Here is a 21,102-nt window from a genome sequence, read left to right as displayed (position 1 = left end):
AATAACTTTTGTTAAGAATACAAACTAGGTTGTGAGCCAATGCTGTCACGACAGCAGTTTCCCGATCTATTAAATGCTCCTACATTAAACAAAAACATTAAAAAAAAAAAAGATAAGAGGTGACACAAGTTCATTGAGTTAAGATATAGTTGTGTTCATTTTCCTGCTTACTGAAGCGCAGTCTTCGGACTTCGGATCAATAACTCCAACTCCCTATTAAATGTTTGTTCTCGTGGTTAAAGTGTACAATGAGCTACAAGCCAGTTCTTATCAAAACGAGTCGGTGTCTAGCGGTGGACAAACAACATTAGTCTGGTCTCCCCCTCTCGTCCGTCAGCTGGGTGCAGAGGGACCGTCTACAAGTTTGCAAAAAGCAGCTGGAGAAATATTCAGAAACTAATATTCATTGTAGCATGACAAAAATTACCACAGACATACAAAAGTTCAATGAGTATGCTTATACAACACCACACTCTTTAGAAAAATATTTTTTGTTCGAGGGTTTTCGTGACGCGTCATCAATCAGATCTCCAAATTTGTGAGGCCCATATTTTTGTCAGGTAATTTAAGTGTTGGTAGCGGCGGCTCTTAACTAATTTGTTAGTGTAATGATAATAATATAATTCATATCAAGCTACCACATGTGACGTTATTGATTTGTTTCTCCAGGTGACCTTTGCTGACCTGTCCACCAGATGGCACTCAATCTGGGTCATCCTTTCAAGAAGTACTGCATATTTTAACTCTACATTTTATGAACGGTGTTGCTACTGTAGCAGGTTATTAAATATGATCAGAGCCAGATATGTGTTAATATGATATGCCACATGTTGTAACTTGATATGAATTATATATCATTACACTAGAAAATTAGTGAAAAGTTGATATCAACATTTCAATTACATGACAAGACATGAGATAAATAAATTTGAATGTCGCCCAGACTTTTGCCTCATAGATCCTGGTTAGGCTTTGCTAAACACAAGCGCCTCCTTTCCTCTGATAACATTTGCCATTGTTCTCCCTGATTTGTAATAACTTTTGGCAGTCTATAAAATTCCAAATGTTTTTCACAGTCTGCCCAATTGGTACAGCAAAAGACAAAAAAAAAAAAAAAAAAAAAATGGCAATAATTGACCATTTTCCATAATCTCCTTCAGGCCATGTACTTTGTTTGCCTGGTCAAGTGCCTCCAACATCGCAACATCCATGAAAACCCTCTATTATAGTACATCTGACTTCTTGACTGTTACAAATCCCCGCAACTGTACTTGTATTGTGTTTTCACCTAAGCTTTATGTAGAATTTCTTCCATTTTTTAAAGACCGGATTTCGGCTAGTGGGTCTTCCCCCTCACCCGCTGCCTCAGATCCTGTGATTTCTCTCATTTGGCCAGGTACAATAGTTCAGCATTTGCACCTTATCTTACTGCCTCATAGCTAGTCTTCACAACATAGATATTATATGAGTCAAACATGAACATCCAACCGTGTGGTGTTCATGTGTAAAAGGATTAATGAGTTTCAAAAACTGTAACACGATTGTTGAAGTTTAACTTTTATTTGTATAAAGTTGTTTAAAATCTCTACAGCAAAATATGACAACGATTTCAGAAGTTTACAGAAGTCATTTTGATTATGAATTACAAGACTTTCTGTCCATGCAGTAAAGGTGAGTGTTTGCTGCTGTTCACCACCGTCATTTGTTCATCACAATCAACTCAGAAATAATGGATATGATATAATAAACGCTTCATGATATGTTCCACGTGTCACATGAAGAAAATCAGGCATAAAATAGGTTAATGAGCAGCGGTGTGGACAAATATATGGAGTTCATCTCTAAATACAGCATCAAGTGTGGAGGCTGAATGTGTTTCAGGAAGCATCCTGGTCGCGTTACATGGAAATCACGGTTTGTACATGCCGTGCAAGGTGACCGGGATGATGGCGTTGACCTCGGCCCTGGCGAGCTCCGTCAGCTTCACGGCGTCCAGCACCAGCAGGAAGCCGGGTCTCTCTGCACCGGGCTTCACCACGATGCTCAGCAACACACCTGGAAAACCCAGATGGAGGAGGTGTTTACATACCATTTAAGATCAGACATAGGTTAAAGAGTTTGAAACGTGTTCAAGTTCAGGATGCACAGATCAGGTTTAATGTGGCTTCGCGGAGCATGGCACTGTAGCTGAGGTGCACAGCTCTGCGAAGCTGTGTGCATGTTTCAGATTATGAGCTCAAATAGTCAGCCTGGAAAATTCAGACCTGCCCATTCTCCAGAAACACATGGACAACCACTGATACAACCAGAATGAACACCTGTGATTACGATGCACCGTCCACCACTTTGATGCGAGACTCCTTCACCTACCGTCGTCCTCCTCCGTAGCTCCAGGAGTTGGCACAAACAGCGGCTCGGATGGGTAGCACTCGTCCTCCTGCCACACCCAGGTCTCTTTGGTCTGCACGTTCAACTTCACTATCTGCAGCGACAACCGGCAAGCTGTCAGCACATGTGAGCTAAAGTCCACAGTGTCCTGACATAGTGTGTCATGTGTCATACCCTGTCAGGGATGAAGTGGTTGAGTCCCAGGCCGTAGGTGAAGGAGTACTTCTTCCCACAACACACAGGGTAGTTGATCTGAGGAAACTCAAAAGCTGGGACACAAATGCAACATCAGTATATTGTGTATCTCTTTAGATTACATATATTGGTTCATGAGCTTTAAATTAAGTGTTTTACCCTGTTTTGGTAAAGAAAACAGGACTTCTGGCTCGAGCCAGATGGTGCCATCGCTCTGAAGAACGGCAGTAGCTGTCGTGTAGGACAGAGATAACAGATTCTTCCCCTGTTCCACCTGAACACAAGCAAAGCGAGATGTAAACACACGTTAAAATGCGATATAAAACAAGAACAAGTCAAAAACAAGTCAATAAACTGAATATTTGTGATCACTCCTTGTCATCCTTTTCCAGTTTTGTATGGCTAACGTTACTTCTCAGTAAAGCTCTTAGCATTAGCATCTTTTATTTAGCTACATTTATCATAACTGAAATTAACTAAAACTAACTTAAACTAACTTAAATTGAGGCTAATCCGCTTTTCCTAATCCATACTGGTTCCTATGGACCATTGTCGAGTCCAATTGTCTTTAATTTGATCTGATAATCCACATTTTTCCCGGTCTCTCTGTATTTACTGATACATTTTACCATGTTTTTGTCACTCAGGAGGACTTGGCCCCAGGCGGCAGTGACATCAGTGCAAACCCTCTATTCTCTCTTTCACTGTTTGTCGCTGTCTGAATCACTAAGCCATTTGTGGAGAGTGTTATAGACAGACAGATGTGGACTCACCTTGTGAATATCCAGCGGCAGCACGTATCGTCTGACCTCAGGCTGAGGAGCTCTTGCCGCTGCTTTCTTCACTTCCTCCCAGTCCTGCCTCAGGTTGGCCAGGTACAGGTAGTTATACACAAAGTCGTAACTGCAGAGAGGGGGACACAGTTACACACGTTACGCTTCAACACACAAACGCACATCCACACAGGCACAGGGCGTCACACTCACCCTTTCCAGGTGCACAGGTCGACCACGATGAACCCCTCGTCTTCATATGTGTTGATGTGGTGGAAGACGTTGAAGGCTGACGTCCTGAACTTGTGGCTGCTCATGTAACCAGCCGGGTCCTTAGTTGCCAGGTGGAACCATGTCTGCAAATAAAACACACCCTTCGTGGCAATACTGAACTTCTAACATTAAGGTATGTTGAGAATTAGCAGCTAGGTTGAGACCATGGAGCTGAGATCCCCCGGGTTTTTAGCCCTCCCCCTCCGGTCCTACCCCCAAGCTGCTGTTGGACTCGAAGCAGTCCATGTAAGTGGCTCCTCTGACGCTCCAAGCCGACAGGAACTTGAGCAGGTTGATCTTCACCGGCTGCTCCACAAAGACAAAATAGTTGTCCGTCATACCGAAGCTACACACAGACAGATAAACGGAGAGAGGTTTTTTTTTAAAAAAAAAGAAACAACGATTCTTTTTGATTGTTTCTGGACAGATGCTGTGTGAGATCACTCTGTACCTGTGTACATAGGACGGCTTTAACCTCTCACTGCTGGGCAGCTGCACCATCACTTCAGATTTCTCTAAAGGATCAGATCCATCTGGAAACAGAAGCCAGGTTTACGTGAAGACTTTTTTCTCATTCTGATTGAAGGTTTCAGGTCAACTGTTTACATGTGAGGTGATTCGATCTGATGTTTACATGTACCACTACATTTAAGCGGAACAGCTGTTTTACAGACGTGTGACATGCACAGATGGTTGAAAATATCATGTGACTGATCAAAGATGGAGGTCTCTCTTGTCTAATCAGCATAGTAGTTATGATTGTTTTACACTTTTATTAAAGCAACAGCTCGAGTCTAAGACGCTCCTACTGGAAGCACTGAAGAAGTAATAAGGAATATTCTACCCTTGTGAATCCGAATTAAATACCATTCGATTTGGGCCTGTTTATTCCAACTGAGTGTTTATATGGAGCATTTTTATTCAGTTTGGGTTTCTAAACCGATTCTAATCAGAATATTTGTGTCTATGTAAACCCAGCTTAATACAGATATTAAATGTTACTGCAAACAATTATTTTTCTTCTTCACATTCATCGTTCTTTGTAATCTTTATCTATTTATGTATTAATTTTATCTATTGAAAAAAACTGTCTGCTGTCTCAAATAAAAGTTATATTTCAGACAGCAAGTATAAATACTAAAATAAAAAAGTAAAAATAAAATAATAATAATATAAAACATACATGAATCCTGAAGGAAAAGAATCAAAGCAAATATTTTTTTTTCTCACTTATTGTTTTGTTTCTTTATTTTTTTTTTTGTATAAAATAGAATAAAATAAAATAAATTACATACTAAAGGTAAAGAGTCGCTGAGACTTTTTGAAGTTCTCACATGTTTACTCTGCTTGTCTGCGTTCTGATTTTCTTTTTTTTAACAGACATGGATGTTGAAGGATGCACAAACTCAAATACCATAAAAACTCGGGGGAATAAAATAATTTGGATATACAATAAAACTAAATTGCACTAATTCAGTCACTGACACAGTGACTAACAATCTGCTCACCTTTCTGAGCAGGTGGGATCTTGACGATGTTATAGGCCAGACTGAAGTTCTTCCCAAAGCAGTTACCGATGTTATAGACTGTACCGTCTGCATCAATGTGGGGGTGGGCAGTCACCCCATTCACCGAGAGGTACTTACACAGGTCCACCTGAATGTAAAGACATGCACAGGGGAATACATATTAACCATAAAAATAAATTTAACCCTAAAACAAAATGTAAACCCATCCGCTCCAACCTTCTTTAGTGTCTCCAGCGAATCGGGGTCAACTTTGGTGATGTAATTGGTTTCGGTGACAGCGTAGAAGTCCTCACCAATGGGGTAGAGGTTCACTAAGCAGTTATCAGTCACCTCGATGCCTCGGAAGTAAGTAAAGAACCTAAAAAGGCACAAGACACAAAGAAAACTGATGATAAAAGTACTTTAGTAGTAATGCAATACATTGATATTTTTTGGGGTGGTTTAAATGCTACACAAATTATCCATATAATACTTATTAATTATCTCTTTATTAACAAGGTGTATAGTGGATTTATGCTTTCATTATACTCCTCGCAAACTTGAATAACTTGAAAAATCAACAAATAACATAAAAACTTGAGGGAGTAAAATAATTTGGATATAACATTAAAAATAAATTGCATAAATTTAACCACTGACACTGAGACTAACAATACAAATAGAGTAATTAAAGTAGATGAGTGTTATTGTGCTCTTACCGACCACAGGAATGCAAACTGCTTCCAGTTTTCCCACAATGTGCCCAGATATTCTTTTCAGACGCGACTAATTACACTGGGCACCTGAAATGTTTGGCACGTCGGTAACATTTGAGCACGCAGCTTTGGTTTTACCTGGAGAAGATGTTTTTGCAGGGGTCTGGATAGGCCGCTGTGCCGAACTCCGTGATGACCACCCTGTTCTCCGTCATGGCACGAACGTAGGCATCCGTCCTGATAAACCTGAGGCACGTTAAGCAGCAAAGACGGGAGTAAGCCGACACCGATCCTTCCCAGGAAAAATGTACGAAGCTGCTCTGTGTTTTGCTTCTGTCGTTTTGTTTGTAACATTCCAGCGCGGACGAATTTACTGGCAGCGCTTTCTCCTGCATACCACAATCAGATGTTAGAAAATGTCTGCATCTGCAAGAGCATGGAATACGTGTGCCTGGTTTTTCTCCCCAAACGTTTTAACGATGTTAACCACTTAAAACAAACACATCTGCGTCTAGGTCCAAACCAGAATGAGTTATTCTTACTTCCTGTAGTAGGTCACCTGGCCGTTCTTCAGGTCAAACTTGTGGATGAGAGCCTGTCCGTCAAACAGGTGGTGGAAAGGTTCATCTCCCACCTCGAAGAGACCCGGACCCATCCTGAGAAGACTGCCCCCGAGCCATGACGGGATAACGCCTGCACACACACAGGATACAGCTGTTTAAAAAACTGACGGCCTGAGGCTCCTACAGCTTCTTTCAATAAAATGAAAATTCAATAAAAAGTTGTTGAACATGTTGAAATAAAGTCTCTCCCCACATCATTTACAGGAGAATATTGTGTTGTTTTATTCAATGGATCGTGATCCAGAACTGCACCGTCACGCGTCATGACTTAGGTTAATGATACACATTTCAGAACAAGCTGTAAAGTCTCTCTCTCTCACTCAAAACACACACGTTACCATTTATTCCTTCACCTCTGCCCATTTTAAGCTCAGAATTAAACCTAAGCCCTGATCTTAAATAATCTCACCGCTGTGCTGTTTGGAGCGGCGGAAGAAATTTTTCTTTTTATACCAATGACGTCTGTTGAGTTGTTTAATGGATTTCCAATGCGACATATTATAGGTAGTTTTCACCTGTGGTCCCACAGCCTGTCCAACAGGTGTGTGTGTGTGATTACTTGACCTACTTTCTGTGCACTGCAGTATCCCAGTGCGTCATTTTTTAGCACTAAATGTTTTAAACCTGTTTCATCATGAAATAGTCATTTCAATAAAGGCTTTATATATTTATTTTTTGTGCTAGAGGATTGCTTTGGATTGGATGCAGATTCGTACTTTATTGTCCCCAGGGGGGAAAATTTGCTTTACAGTTCATACACATGGCTCATATACGAACATATAACATTTAAGCACATGAAAACGTTCAGCGCGAGAGATGTGGTGACCTCCTGCTGAGGTTGTTCAGGGCAGGCATAGCTGTGGGGATGAAGCTCTTGGCAAACTGTGTCCTTTTGCAAGTTATTTGTCTGTATCTGACACCAGAGGGGACGAGTGTGAAACACGGGGTGAAAAAGTCTGGAGTTGTCGTTATGTAGTGTAATGTGCCAAAAGGAAGATAAATGGAAAATAGATGCAAGCAGAATGACTATGACGTCATGTTTTATTAGAAGTTTGTGATTGAATTACAATGATATGTCCAATCATAATGTCATTAGTTTGATTACAACATGATGTTTTATATGATGGGCCTTCACTAGGCATTTGCTACTAGAACACAAATGGAGAGCACTGGAACCAAAAGTATATCAACTGTATTCCTCACAAGAGCACGTGTGTATGTAGAAGATAGTTGTTGAAGTTATTTTTAAAAAATAATGAGCTAAAGAGTGGACTAGAAGCTAAAGGTGTAAAATGAACGGGTGTAACCTTGTGAAACTGGGAGCCTAGGGAAATTCCAAAACCACTGATGTAAATGCAGGTGTTTGAACCTGAGGAAAAAAACAGAAAAGGTATTTGGAGTAGATCATGATGCTCCAGAGCCATGTGGCACATCTGGCTCACCTGGCATCTCAGGCCATGGGGCTCATCAACAGTGACGAAGACAATTTCTAAGGGTATAATTGGTTAAAATAAGGGGCTGGTGAGGGTGTGCCCCATGTAGGGGATGGACAAGGGTGTGACTTGTGACGTCCCAAAGGTATAAAAGATGAGGACAGGAGCCCTCGCACCTCAGAGTGGGGTCGTGGTGACCATTTTTGATGCTGCTCTCCTTTTTTGCCGGCAATAAAGATCACTCTGATGCTCTGGACTTAAACTCCTGATGATTTTTTGAGAAGACATCTCCAGGCTGAACTGAACATCTTTCAAAGACTAAGTTTTACAAGGGTCTCCTATTTCGGAATAATTTGACACAACAGTTATTTATAGGTTATTATTCTGTTATTCTGTTACTGGTCCGCCCACTTGAGATCAAACTGGGCTGAATGTGGCCTCCAAACTACAATGAGTTTGACACCCCTGGTTAGAGTCTCTGCTGGTACCCTCATCATACGCATAAAAAACTTCCTGAGCACCTGGGACCCTGTTCGTTTTTTACTCTGCAACCTAAACCATTTTGGATGTGTTTTTCAAGATGCAGATGTGAAATTGGATCACGCAGGGTGTGTGTGTCATGTCAGGTCTGAAGAGGGCGTCTGAACTAACAGGCTTGCGAGTTATTTATTAGCCAGGTAGTGTATTCAGAGGAGTATTCAGTCTGCAAACCATTAATGGGGCAGTTTTCACCCCAACAGAGGAGGTCAAATAAAAGATAATCAGCTAATGATTATTATGGACCCATGCCCTTAAAATGTCCACTTTGTGCAGCTCTGTGAGGCCACACACAGTACTTAGATTAAAACTGTTTGCAATCATCCATTTTGGATCCGTGTAGCATGTAACAAAGCGTTGCAGGGTTGGGTGGTTTCATGCCCACATGGGTTGTTTTGAATTTTACAGGGAAGTGCAGGTGAAAGAAATATGAGGCGGTTTTGGTGGTTTTGCTGATCACTTTTTAATGTTAGTGTGAAAAAAAATGTGCATTTACTTGTCCTGCAGACTACATTACATCATCAGATGGTTTTGTAGTAGCCAGATGTGAGTAGTTGTGGTGGTTTGTTGCGGTCTCTTTTGATAGACTATAGACTAATCATGTTTTGGTCTAATATCTAAAAGCTTTGGGGCCAGAAACCCTCAGCTTTATCTGGCAACACTGCAGATGTGTTGTGTTTATAATGTGTTTCTGTGTGAGAGACTGCGTGCCAGCTCCGGCTCTGAAATGTTGGCAGACCTTTGCTTCTGACATGTGTTCGCGGAAAAATAAGGAAATAATGAAACCAAACAACGGACAAATTGCTGATAGTTGTTAAGACATTTCACTCTAAATCAAAAACTTCATGCTGACACCGGAGGGAAAGTCATAAAGAATAATCCTCTGGGGGTTTTATGAGCGTCTCATTTCATGTTCAGATGTCTCTGACTGGATTGAGGATGCTGAACATTACACAACAGTATTTTTTGTCCTTTTTAAGTAGTAATGTTCTTTCCTGTACCTTTGACCTCTGCAGGTATCGGCTCATTCAGCTCCTCCACTGTCTCAAAGACCTTCTTGTAGCCCCCAGCAGGATGCTCCACACTGGAGAGAAAAATAAGAAAAGTCAACTACACAGGCGAGTCAGAAAACTGGCGTTCTGCTGAATCTGGGTTGTCTCTAAACGCCATTAAGACTGTATTTCACAATTTTCTATCAGCCAAAGGGAAGCTCCAGAGCAGCTTCTACAGAAAATGGATGTTGTTACGAGATTGTTTTGCTGTCTGCTTGTTTCTGTACTACCAACGGAAAACTTATTTCTTTGTACTTTTCACTGTAATTGCCTTTCAGGCTTTTGTTCTTCGTCATGCATTCATCTTGAAGGTTTCATTTTGTCTCTAGTCCAGTTCTTTCTCTTCTTTATGCCGCTCTTTTACCATTTCACTCCTTTTTTTTTCTCCTTTCCACATAAACTGCATTTCTTTCACTGAATGCTGGAATCCTTCTTCCCTTTTTCCAGATTGCAAACACCTTCTTTTCTGAGTTATGAAAACTAACTTACATCAGCATAATTGTGCTCAGTTGACTCATGGTTAAGACATTTTTTTCCCGGCAGCAGAAAAACACTCGTCTGAAAACCACTCTCTCATTCTAATGTCTAGTTTTGCTCTTCTCAAAAAAACAAAAACAAACAAAGGGAGAGCGTTACTCACCGGCTGACCATGCTGCTGAATGCTCTTCACACACTTTCTATACTCACACATGCACGCAAGTTGTTTTCGAGGGACTCTGCTTGCATTTAACGCAAGTTTCCTGTGGCGAGCGTGGAAACTGGGCCTCCTCCTCCTCTTCTCCCTCTTTCCCCTCCTCCTTTCCATCCTTCTTCACTCCCTCTCCTTCTCCCCCCCCCTCCCATTTTCCCTTTCATGCCTTTTGCTCACCCACCACCCTCTTCCCCCGGAACCCCGCTCCCCCACAGTCTTAACCAGAGCCGAACAAACCAGCTTTGTCTCTGCTCCTTTCAGCCGTCTGGCCCTCAGCTCCAGCACAGTCTTTGTCAACCTGGGAACACAGGCACTCATGCACCTAGCGGTGAGGTGGGTCAAACTCATAAAGTCGTCTTTTAAAAGCAGCATATTGTTGGTGTTTGAAGATGGACGTGCGCGTAGAAAGAACCTAATTGGATCCAGACAGCTTCAACACTCTGAAACTATTTGCCTTGGCTACACTGGAGGGAGTGGATTTAAAATAAATAAATAAATACATAAAAAGAGTTACTGATTAACTTTGTCTTAGTTTTGTCGTCTATCATCTTGATCAATGAAAGTTGAACCCTGAACAGAAGAAGAGTTGCCTTACAAAGGGCGGGAGGAACAATCTGTCATCAAGTGAGGTTTCATTTACTAATGCCTGTAAATAAATAACCAAAATTTCACACATTTCAACGATCAAAACACTGCTTAGGAATTTAAATTGAAACCATATTGTGTTTTTCCTCATCCTGAAGCCAGTTTACTGTGTCTATCTGGCAGCCACCAAATAAATGTTTTATCCCTCATTTACACCCTTCAGAAGTCAGTACAGAATCCCTCTGATTTTACAGCTGCATGTTTCTAATCTGTGAAGATGCTTGTTGGTAGTTTGTGAAGATATACGTTTCTAATCTGTGGAGATGCTTGTTTCTGATCTGTGAAAACAGTTAGCCTCGGTGGCTAATTGACGTGACAGCATTGGCTCACAGCCGAGTTTGTATTATTAACGAAATTTATTAATAAATTCAAAACACATCTGTCGCCTAAGAGGGAAAACGGCATAATAAAGTTTGAGATCATATCACATCTTCACACCTTGTTTTAGGAATTCAATGTTGATAATCAATCCACGTAAATACAATAAAAACCCGTCTCTCGGAACATTGTCTTAATTGATTGCTGACCTTCCCTGATTCATCTCATTAACCGACTGCTGTGTTTTATTTTCCGTATTAGCTCTGATTCGCGTAGAAAACAATGTGTCCGCCATCTTTGTGGCCCCGGCGGAACGTTTGACTGCGCATGCGTAAACGAGTGAAAACCTTTCTGACAGTGACGTCATGCAAAAAGATCAAAGCCAGGAGTGGCTTTGATCTTTTTGCATGACGTCACTGCGGATTTTCTATATATACAAAGGGGTCTGGTCTTAAAGGTTTTAGTTCCTGATTTCCGGACCACGTAAGCGAGTATCTAGTATCCAGACCACGTCAGAACCCAGTATCCAGACCACGTCAGTATCTAGTATCCAGACCAAGTGAGAATCCAGTATCCAGACCACGTACGCATCCAGTATCCAGACGACATCTAATATCCAGGCCACCTGAGTATTTAGAGTTAGCGAAAATTAACTGTTTTCCAAATTTTAACCCCCAAAAATAGAAATGTCTTCAGTGGAGATTTCCAAAGTCCAGGTGGACAGCCCTGTGATTATTACACCAGAGGACCTTCTGCCCATTGTCAAGACACATTTTGAAACAATCTCTCCGGCACAGTGGAGCATGCTCGGTGCAGATATTTGTGACTCAGACACACAAGCTGCACTGGCTGACATGCTAACAGACATTGTGCAAAGTATTTCTGCACAAGTTCTGAGGATGATCCTTCCAGTGATTGGGGATCAGCACCCGCCCACTGTACCAGAAGATTTGGACAACTTTAGTACCGACTTGGGAGACTCCTTCTCCACCAGCTTTGCTGTTGCCCTCAACGTCCCACAGTTTAAAAGTGAGGATGCTAAAGAGCTCACAGCTCTGGTTGAGAGCGAGGTTTCCCAGAAGGTGAAGTCCGTTCTTTCTCTGGTTTTCAATAGCTCTGCTGAATCCCCAGAGCCTGCAGTTTATGTCAGCGGCTCCATGTCCAATATTGGCCGTCTAAATCAAATGGTGATCCACGCTACCACCTGTCTGAAAAGACTTGTAGCCAGGCTTAGACATCAGTGTCTTGGAGTATGTCAGCGGCCAGAAACGGCACTGTCATCACTGTCGAAGTCAAGTTCAGCTTCGTCACAAGAGCAACAGGTGCTATCAGCGCCAGAGGGATGCGACTCTGCAGAGGTACAATCTGTAGTCGCTGATCCCTCAGTGAGAAAAGCTGTGAGTGAAATTCTTATGAGAATTTGCAGCGAGTCTCCAGACTTGGTGGAAGAGACCGAGGATGGTCTGCCCCCCATTAACACCTTTCTGGAGGCTCGAGCAGCAGCGTCAGAAATCGTCACTGCCATAAGTGACGAACTGCATTGCTGTGATTCTTGTGAGAGTGTCACATCACCGACACCTCATTTTAATAGGCTGCTCCTGGTGGATAAGCTGAAAACCTTCTTCAGCTCACTGGCTTCTCTGTTAGGAAACAGTGCTGATCTCAACAAGGAGACAAAAAGGCAGAAGTTTTCTAAGTTTGCAAGGAGACAGTTCGAGAAGATGGTGACAGAGCTGACGGCCTCTCAGAAAAAAGACACCGATTTCATTGGGAGTCTGGAAACTTCTGAACAGCCTGAGTGTCTTCTACCAGGAAGTGTTCCAGACTGTTCAGAATCTACACTGTCAGAGAGGAGTGTAGCGAAAATTGTGTCATCTCTCGATTTTGAGAACATCAAGCCTGATATTGACAAGATGTTGCAAAAATTAAATCAGTCAGATAAACCTGCGCAAAATGTCGGCTGCATGGAGGAAAACATGTACAGCCGTGAAATTAAAGCATTTTCAAAGGAGCTGACGGATAAAATTTACACTCATCTAATGGTCGGCCCCACAGGTCAAGCCCCTCGAGTTGCAGTGGGAAAGAACATTTTTAACTGTGTCCTCTCCAAGTTCAGGAGAAGTGATGATGACAATGAGTGTCACTTTTCTCCGAAGTCATGTATGCCATGACGGAGGACTCAGTTGAAAAGTTCCTGCAGCAAGTGCTCCTCTGGAAGGAGAGGGAGCAGACGCAGACAAAGGCCCACGTTGAGGAAGTGTCTGATGCAATGGCAGATATAGAAAGCCTTATAACAACAGTGCTGTCCCCGGCAGGCTCCGCGTCTCATGATTTAAGACCTAAGTCAGATGAAGAACATCCTGAATTAAGATCCAAGACTGTCAGGTTTTACATTGACTCAGACGAACTGACCTCATCTCCTGAAACAAATGTTTCGCCTCCACCAGTTTCTACTGGCGACTCATTTGGTTTCAGATTGGACAATTGTCTGTAGTGTCCAGAGATACATCTGCAGCAGTGTCATTTGAGTCAGATGGTTCTTCATCTGTGACCGAGAGCATGACCGAAGACTTTATGACTTGTCTTATCATGAGAATAATCATCAAGTCCTTCGAGAAAAACAAGAGGGTCATAAAGAAAGACGCAATCAACAGAATAATTGACCGACTAACATGCAACGTGTTGAGTGGGATGAGCTCCACTATCATTACTCTCAGAGTAAATGACTTCAACATCAAAAAACTCACCAAAGCCATGGTGAAAGACCTTTGTGGAGAATTCGGCTCTTCAGAATCGCTGCTGTTAGCTGTGATGTCAATGGATTCAGATTTTGACGATGCCGTTTTGAAGTATCTTAAAGTCCATCTGCATATCCCAACCAGTCCGCCTCCACGGGAATCCAAGTTAAGCAGATTCTTCTCGCGAGTTTGGAAAGCCTGCAAAAGCTCAATGTGTTTCCCCAAGTGAAACCTGCCTTCAGGGATCGCCGCACGTAATCTTCCTCTCTCTTGTCCTATCCTCTATCCACTATTACCTGATCCTGTCCTCTACATTTTCAGCTCTGTTACTGTCACCTCTTCCTCCTGTCTTTTCCTCAAAACTTTAACTACTTTTCCATCTCTTCCTCCTGTCTTTTCCTCAAAACTTTAACTACTTTTCCATCTCTTCCTCCTGTCTTTTCCTCAAAACTTTAACTACTTTTCCATCTCTTCCTTCTGTCTTTTCCTCTGGTTGTACATAGAATTTTCATTGTTTAGTATTAATAAAAATATGTAGCATTCACAAAAAAATAAAAAAATAATTGAAAAATAAATAAAAAAAATTTAAATAAATAAAAAACAAAACATCAAGTAATGAAAAAATAAATAAATAAAATAAAAATAATGAAATAGGCAAATTTTGTTGTTCAGTGATTACTGTACTCAGGTTGACTATGACCATAATTTATTTATGACTATGACCATTATGTCAATCTATCTATCTATTAATCTATATAAACATGACACTAAAAATATATATTCATATTAAACATATAGCATATATATTAAAGTTAATATATTATATGAAAAATAAAGAAATAAAACATGAAAAATCACAAAAATAAAAATAATGAAATTACCAATTTTGTTTGTTGTTCAATGATTACTGTACTCAGGTTGATTAAATACAGACCCAAACAGACCCATATTACCTTAGACAAATAAGCTAACATTTTTATACCGCAAATATGGAAAAAAAAAAATATATATATATATATATATACGAGACATGATGTAACGTTATAATGTTACTTATAAAGCTAGCAAAGAATACTATCACCGATATCCGTGAAAGAAATCTTTATTAAATATTTATTAATTCATTATCAACTATAAGTGTCCTAATGTTTACCTTTGGTGGGGCAATATCTGCACATAAAAAAAAAATATGAAATGCATAAATCATTAAACCTATTTTATTGTCGTTATCATCCATTTTACATCCGGTGTGAGGATCGCGCACACACTGACGCAAACTGTCGTTGGTTACGTAAAAATTCTCCCATCATGCTTTGGGGCTTCACAAAAAGCCAGATGAGAAGGCCGCGAAGGAGGAGGAGGCTACCAGCCGAGGGGGGTAGCCGAGTCCCGGAGAGAGGATTTTTCAGTTCCCGTAGCCTGAATTATCAAGTACGTAACGACAGCGAACAAAAACGAAGAGAGAGGCGTCATAAAACATGATGCTTGTCCCTGCTCGGGGTCTAACGGTGGTCCTGTGAGTGTCGGCCGGTTTCCCCACCGCCGCCTCTTCGGGGGATTCTGCTGTCTGAGTCCGACCTGATCCTCCACACCGCCAGGCGATGACAGCGGTTACAGCCACTCCGCAGATGATGAGAGACCGGCTGCTTCAGGCCATCGACGGCCAGAGCAATGTGAGTGTGTCCGCTGGTTTAAAAATAAACAACCATGGGTAGAGAAGGGCAGGCGAGAAGGCCAAACCGGCCTCAAGTCCTCAAGGGAGTCTTGACAAAGTGGTCAGCCAGTGTTTGTGTGTGTGTCTGGCGAATTATTATTTCCTTGCTAATTAGCTGCTAACATCTCTAGTTGGCCAAAGTGACTGATATCGAGGCATCCTAAAGATCAGCTTCCGTGTGTACATTTAAATATGACCACCACAGACGACTTGCTGAACTGCAGGTGAGATGTGCAAATGTGCAGAGAAATATTTGCAGCAAGCTCAGCTATATATATATATATATACATGACAGTAACAATGTTCCCTTTACCTGACAACCCCATACAATAAATCTACATGTACCTGGAAGTCTATACATGAACAATAGGCTGGACTCTACTTTCTGAGGAAGCTCAGGTCATTCAGTGTGTGCAGGAAGTTGTCTTTCTACCAGTCTGTTGTTGTGAGTGCCCTGTGCTTTGCTGTGGTTTGTTAGGTTAGAGTAGCGCCAAGCAGAAAAGACATCAGTAGTATCGACAAATTGATCCGGAAAGGCTGAACATGTGATCGGCAGGGAGTTGGACACATTTGTCTCAGTGAGGAACAGGAGGACACTGGATAAACTGCTCTCCGTCTTGGGCAATCTGTCCCATCCACAACACCAAACACCTTTTTGTAACAACTAAGCTACTATGACCAAGCAATTTCCCCTTGTGGATCATTAAAGTCTCTCTAAGTCTAAGTAATATTCTTTTGTATCACTGCTGAAGTCAAAAACTCTTGATTAATTGAATAATCAGACAAACAACTTTGTTTGAAACTTAAAAAAAAAAAAAAAAACAATACAGTCTAATCTTTAGCTTCTCCTCAGTTGGCACTATACACCGATCAGCCACAACATTAAAACCACAGGCAGGAGAAGTAAATAACATTGACTGTCTGTGACAATACAACATTATCCTGGCAAACGTTTGCAACTGGCATTTGTGATGGACATGTACCACCCACCAAGACCAGGCCAGGTACCCCCACCCCATAGCAATGACACTCCTCAGTGGCAGAAGCCACACACATACACAAAAACTGTTTAGGAACAACTCAAACATTTTTGCACGCACAAGGGAGACCTACACAATATTAGGAAGGTGGTTTTTAATATTGTGGCTGATCGGTGTAGGTTGGCGATACATATGACATATGACCACACAGAAGTGTTTAGGAGTCCGTTGGAGACACGCTCAAAAGACATTTAAAGAAGGACAGCTCCATTTTGAGGAACACAATGGCACATTTGCATCCCGTGTCTGAAACCAGTTTGCGCTTCTATACATACAGGTGCACATCTGAAAGTCTATTCAAATTAAGTCTCAGTCTACTAATAGCCTCTCGTTTCCCGCTCTGTAGAACTTAAGCATATGCTTTCAGTCGAAATGGAGATTTGAGTTGAGTCTGATCTTCACAACACGTGTTTGTGTATTTTGTTCCTCTGTTCCTATTCTTTTGTGGTGTCATTGTCTTAATGCATGACACTGTTTCTCTGCAGATTCAGCTCACAGACAATGTACTAAGATTGTCTTTTAGAATCTGCTGGTATAATTCAGAATTCATCGGTCCATCAATGATGACATATGATCATATCAGTGTTACAGTCTGGATGCTGGGATTAATTTGTTTTGGCTCTTCTCCAAATAGACACCTCTCCTTTAAATCAGACTGTTCTATTTTGGTCTCATCTGTCCACAAAACAATTTCCCGATAGTCTTCTGGCTTGACAACGTGATGGTTAGCAAACGTTGTCCTTGCCGCCCTGCCATGCACACCATGGTTGTTCAGTGTTCTCCTGATGGCAGATTTATGAACATTAACATCAGCCAATTTGAGAGAGACCTTTAGAAACCTTGAAAGTTACCCTAGGTTCATCTATGCATCTTGCGTCTGTTTATTTTTTGTGATTATTATTTTTTTTTGGTCAACCCCTCCTGTGCAGGGTAAAATTTGTCTTAAATCTCCTCCATTTGTTCACAATCTGTGGATTTGTGCATTCCAAACTCTTTAGAGATGGTTTTGTAACCTTCCCCAGCCGGATTATCAACAACAACCTCTTTACACTTTCACAAACCTGTGTCGTTAAGATCAGATTTTTTTTTTTTTTTTTTTAACTAAATGGGCCACTGAAGGACACCTGAGCCTCGTTACATGACATTAATCGTAAACACTTCTGAACGTAAAATTAACTGACCTAAATTTGATCCGTGTGAATTGAGATATATAAACCTTTGTGTCTTTTCAGCAGATATGCAACATGGTGGTAGTTGTGGAGGTGATCTCTTTTTTGGAGAAATATCCTATCACCAAAGAGGCACTGGAGGTAAGTCACACCCAATCAGTCAAATCACATATAATGCATTTTATTCCAGCAAGTCGAGGTGCAGCTGCCATTAAATATTTTACCTTAACTTCTTAAAGGAAACCCGTCTTGGCAAGCTCATCAATGATGTCAGGAAGAAAACCAAGAATGAGGACCTTGCAAAAAGAGCCAAGAAACTCCTACGAAACTGGCAGAAGCTTATTGAGCCGGGGAAGGGTGAGGTGCTGTCCAAAGGACACTCTGGTGCATCGTGGTCTTCCAACGGTGGTGCTCACCCCTGCATCCCTTCTCCGGCTGCCATACCACCATCAGGTAAAACAGGTCCAGAGCTGAAGAACAGGAATGACTTCAATAACTGCTCCCCGGTGCTGGAGAAACTGGGTAACAGGAAACGTAAGGGCGACCAGAAGGAGGGACAGCTTTTGCCAGCCAAGATATCCAAAACGACTCTTAATGATAAAATACAGAACTCTAAACACCTGCCGACCAACGGAATATGTGCTAATTCTGAGATTTCTACGGACGCTTGTGCACTCCAGCCTTTAGACGGAGAGGTACCTGAGCCTTTGGACAACGAAAGGCTAAATAAAATCCCCATCAACGCTGTAAAACCTCATCCAAGTGCCCCGGGATACAGCAAGCCTCATAGCACTTCTACTTTACTAAAAGCGTCAGTCCTGCAGCAGCAAGCCAGGCAGGAACAAGCCGCCTCCCGGGGGCAGTATCGGCCCAGAAGCCCACGCTTTTCATTGCACAGTCCTCAGACTCCAAAACGGGAAGCCATTGTAAAACAAGCGGCAACCCACACACACAGAATTTCTAGCCCCAGTGTGAAGCCTGGGACAGTGGAGTCCTCTGCAGCGGGGCCGTCCCCTCAGCCTTTCAATGTTTGTGTTCAGGGTTTTCACACTGACGGGTCAGCGTCTGCAGATTTGGACTCGCAAAGCAGGCCTCCCAATGCATCTCTTAACAACTCTGCTGCCTCCTCCTCCAATGATGCAGCCAGTCTGGAAGAGGAGGATCCTGTTGGCAATACAGGGAAAAGGAAAAGACAAAAATACAGGTCTAAGGATTATGTAGTGAATTTAGTTGGGCAGACTGTAGAAGACGGCACTAAACCGGTCAGGTTAAAAGACAGGAGACTGACGTTTGACCCGGTAACCGGACAGATCAAAACATCCTTTCAAAAAGACTCTTGCCAGGAGGCAGAGGTCAGACCGGGCCACAGACCTGAAATTCACCGGCCAGAGCAGCCCACACCGACACCGACTCCACCAGTTCCTGCCAGTCCCTTCCAGCAGACAGACTGGAAACAGCTGTCGAGGAGCGAAAACATCCAGTCATACCTTAGCCAGCAGAGCAACATGTTGGCATCTTCAGGTGCCCACATCCCAGGCGCTCACTTCTTCATGACAGAGTTCCTGAAAAAAGAGGAACACGGGGTTAAAGATGCCACGAAAATGAAAACGCACGTGTTGGTTCCAGAGCTTCCACCCAGGGAATTACCGGGACTTAGCAGAGAGGTCAACAATGATGACCTGAGCAGGTTACACACACAACACTGGTCGGGGGTCAATGGTTGCTACGACACAAAGGGTAAATGGTATGACTGGACAGAGTGCATCTCCTTAGACCCGCATGGAGACGAGAGCAGGTTGAACATACTGCCCTACGTCTGTCTGGATTGAAACCAAAGCCGGGGTTTCTGAATCGTGCAGCAGAGCAACTCTGGCTGCGTGGAGGCATTTCTTCGACGTGTATGCTGCTGTTTTGTACTGTTGGTGTAATTGGAATAAATATGTTGATCGTTTGGGGTGTGTGTGTGTGCGTGTGTGTGTTGGACCACAGGGAGTGTAATCTGTGTTTTTATAAGGTTGTGAACATTGTGTGAGGACTGTGTGAAGGGAAAAGGCTATGCATTTCTGACCACTTAGTTTTTACTATTTAATAGTTGCGAAGACTGATCCATGATTCGACATGTTTTCCTTTTGAGAGACGATTTACTGTAGATATATTTTATTCATCTTAAGTTATGCTGTTCACATACCTCATGGGATGTGATGTATCTGAAATACCGGTTCCACTCACACTTAGTCCATAGTGCAGTATTTTTGTTTTCTTCATTTTAAATTTCATGTTTAAAAAGCTGTGACCGGTAGTGAGGTACGTAATTGGAGCTGACACGGAGCAGGTACATTAAGTGATGCAGCTTTTCTTTAGCATCTGTGCATGATGCAGCTTCAACAAGACATTTTAACTGTTAAAAGCTGAAATAAATCCTCAGTAGCAGCGGTTTTTGGCAACTATCCACTATTAATCCTATGGCAAATACATTTATCGTTAACTCATTGATATTTTCCGTTCCCACGTTGCATACCTCATTTATAGTGGCTTTTAGAAAGAAGGAACCACTGACTAATCAGTCTGAAAACATTTGAATATTGCTCCTGGTTTCTGTTGCTGGAGACACGAAACTGTAAGATGTGACTGCAGTTTGCGATAGGAAGACAAAAAAAAAAAAAAATGGCCACAGAACCGCGCAAGCTGAAAGAGAAATGAGACTGTCCTGTGTGTATTTATTTACATATTAACTTTTAAGATTTACATACATGTTTGGATTTGATTAAATCATCTTTTGTTAGATTCATTTTGTTCAAATTTGGTACGGTGATGTAGACGTTTATACCTGCTGGTAAACCAACCTACTCTACATCGCAGAAGGAAATACATTTTTGATGAACTGTAAACATTTTTGTTTTGAACTTGCCTTTTCCCTTTACTGTGTATTTAGGTTGTAAAATATGAATGGGAACAGCAGAGCAGATTGTGCTACCAGCTCCTGTCTTTGTACTGTCAGGAAGAACTGAAAAAAATAAAAATGAATAAATAAATTGACATGCTGGATGAAGTACTTACTAGCATTCCTTTAGATATTGTTTGCCTTATGGAAACCTGTGTTTTCCCTAAAGACAGAGCCTTAGTGAATGTACAGATAATTAGCCTTTTGCATTCGGTCGAATGCGGAAGAGAACATATTTGCTACGTTGTCCTTTTAAGTGGACATGTTAATATATGTTAATAAAAAACTGAAGAAATTGTGAGTATTTGTCTTGAAGTGTCTTGGATTTTGTGTGATTGTCTGTAGTCA

General features: G+C 41.8%; 2 protein-coding genes across 3 annotated transcripts; one reads left to right on the top strand and one right to left on the bottom strand.

Moving 5' to 3' along the window:
* Positions 1 to 1,544: 1,544 nt before the first annotated feature.
* LOC125009440 (retinal Mueller cells isomerohydrolase-like) lies at positions 1,545 to 10,282 on the bottom strand. Its single transcript, XM_047587414.1, has 14 exons — positions 10,139 to 10,282; positions 9,448 to 9,530; positions 6,396 to 6,546; positions 5,992 to 6,099; positions 5,375 to 5,516; positions 5,138 to 5,285; positions 4,081 to 4,162; positions 3,843 to 3,975; positions 3,570 to 3,712; positions 3,357 to 3,486; positions 2,743 to 2,857; positions 2,563 to 2,657; positions 2,371 to 2,482; positions 1,545 to 2,055 (listed from the first exon to the last, which is right to left on the bottom strand). Exons 1-14 carry the CDS (start codon positions 10,147 to 10,149, stop codon positions 1,910 to 1,912), a joined length of 1,599 nt encoding a protein of 532 aa, XP_047443370.1. The 5' UTR covers positions 10,150 to 10,282; the 3' UTR covers positions 1,545 to 1,909.
* A 4,877-nt stretch (positions 10,283 to 15,159) lies between these two features.
* Positions 15,160 to 21,055, top strand: LOC125008946 (mediator of RNA polymerase II transcription subunit 26-like). Of its 2 annotated transcripts, none has more exons than XM_047586362.1 (3): positions 15,160 to 15,563; positions 17,877 to 17,954; positions 18,053 to 21,055. In XM_047586362.1, the coding sequence occupies exons 1-3, from the start codon at positions 15,492 to 15,494 to the stop codon at positions 19,640 to 19,642; spliced, it is 1,740 nt and encodes a 579-aa protein (XP_047442318.1). In that variant the 5' UTR covers positions 15,160 to 15,491; the 3' UTR covers positions 19,643 to 21,055. The 2 variants fall into 2 exon arrangements, with proteins under 2 accessions (XP_047442318.1, XP_047442319.1); XM_047586363.1 differs by having other exon boundaries at positions 15,163 to 15,563; positions 17,880 to 17,954.
* The last annotated feature ends 47 nt before the right edge of the window (positions 21,056 to 21,102 follow it).

Source organism: Mugil cephalus, chromosome 6 (genome assembly GCF_022458985.1).
Source record: "Mugil cephalus isolate CIBA_MC_2020 chromosome 6, CIBA_Mcephalus_1.1, whole genome shotgun sequence".
Taxonomy (NCBI): Eukaryota; Metazoa; Chordata; class Actinopteri; order Mugiliformes; family Mugilidae; genus Mugil; species Mugil cephalus.
This window is presented reverse-complemented; position numbering and strand designations above follow the sequence as displayed.

Coding starts and splice junctions, on each gene's coding strand:
- LOC125009440 (XM_047587414.1), bottom strand. Junction 3,487..3,569: donor GACCTGTGCACCTGGAAAGG/GTGAGTGTGACG, acceptor CCCTCTCTGCAG/TTACGACTTTGTGTATAACT. Junction 2,858..3,356: donor TGCCGCTGGATATTCACAAG/GTGAGTCCACAT, acceptor GCTTGTGTTCAG/GTGGAACAGGGGAAGAATCT.
- LOC125008946 (XM_047586362.1), top strand. CDS start 15,492: ATGACAGCGGTTACAGCCACTCCGCAGATGATGAGAGACCGGCTGCTT. Junction 15,564..17,876: donor CCATCGACGGCCAGAGCAAT/GTGAGTGTGTCC, acceptor GTGTCTTTTCAG/CAGATATGCAACATGGTGGT. Junction 17,955..18,052: donor TCACCAAAGAGGCACTGGAG/GTAAGTCACACC, acceptor AACTTCTTAAAG/GAAACCCGTCTTGGCAAGCT.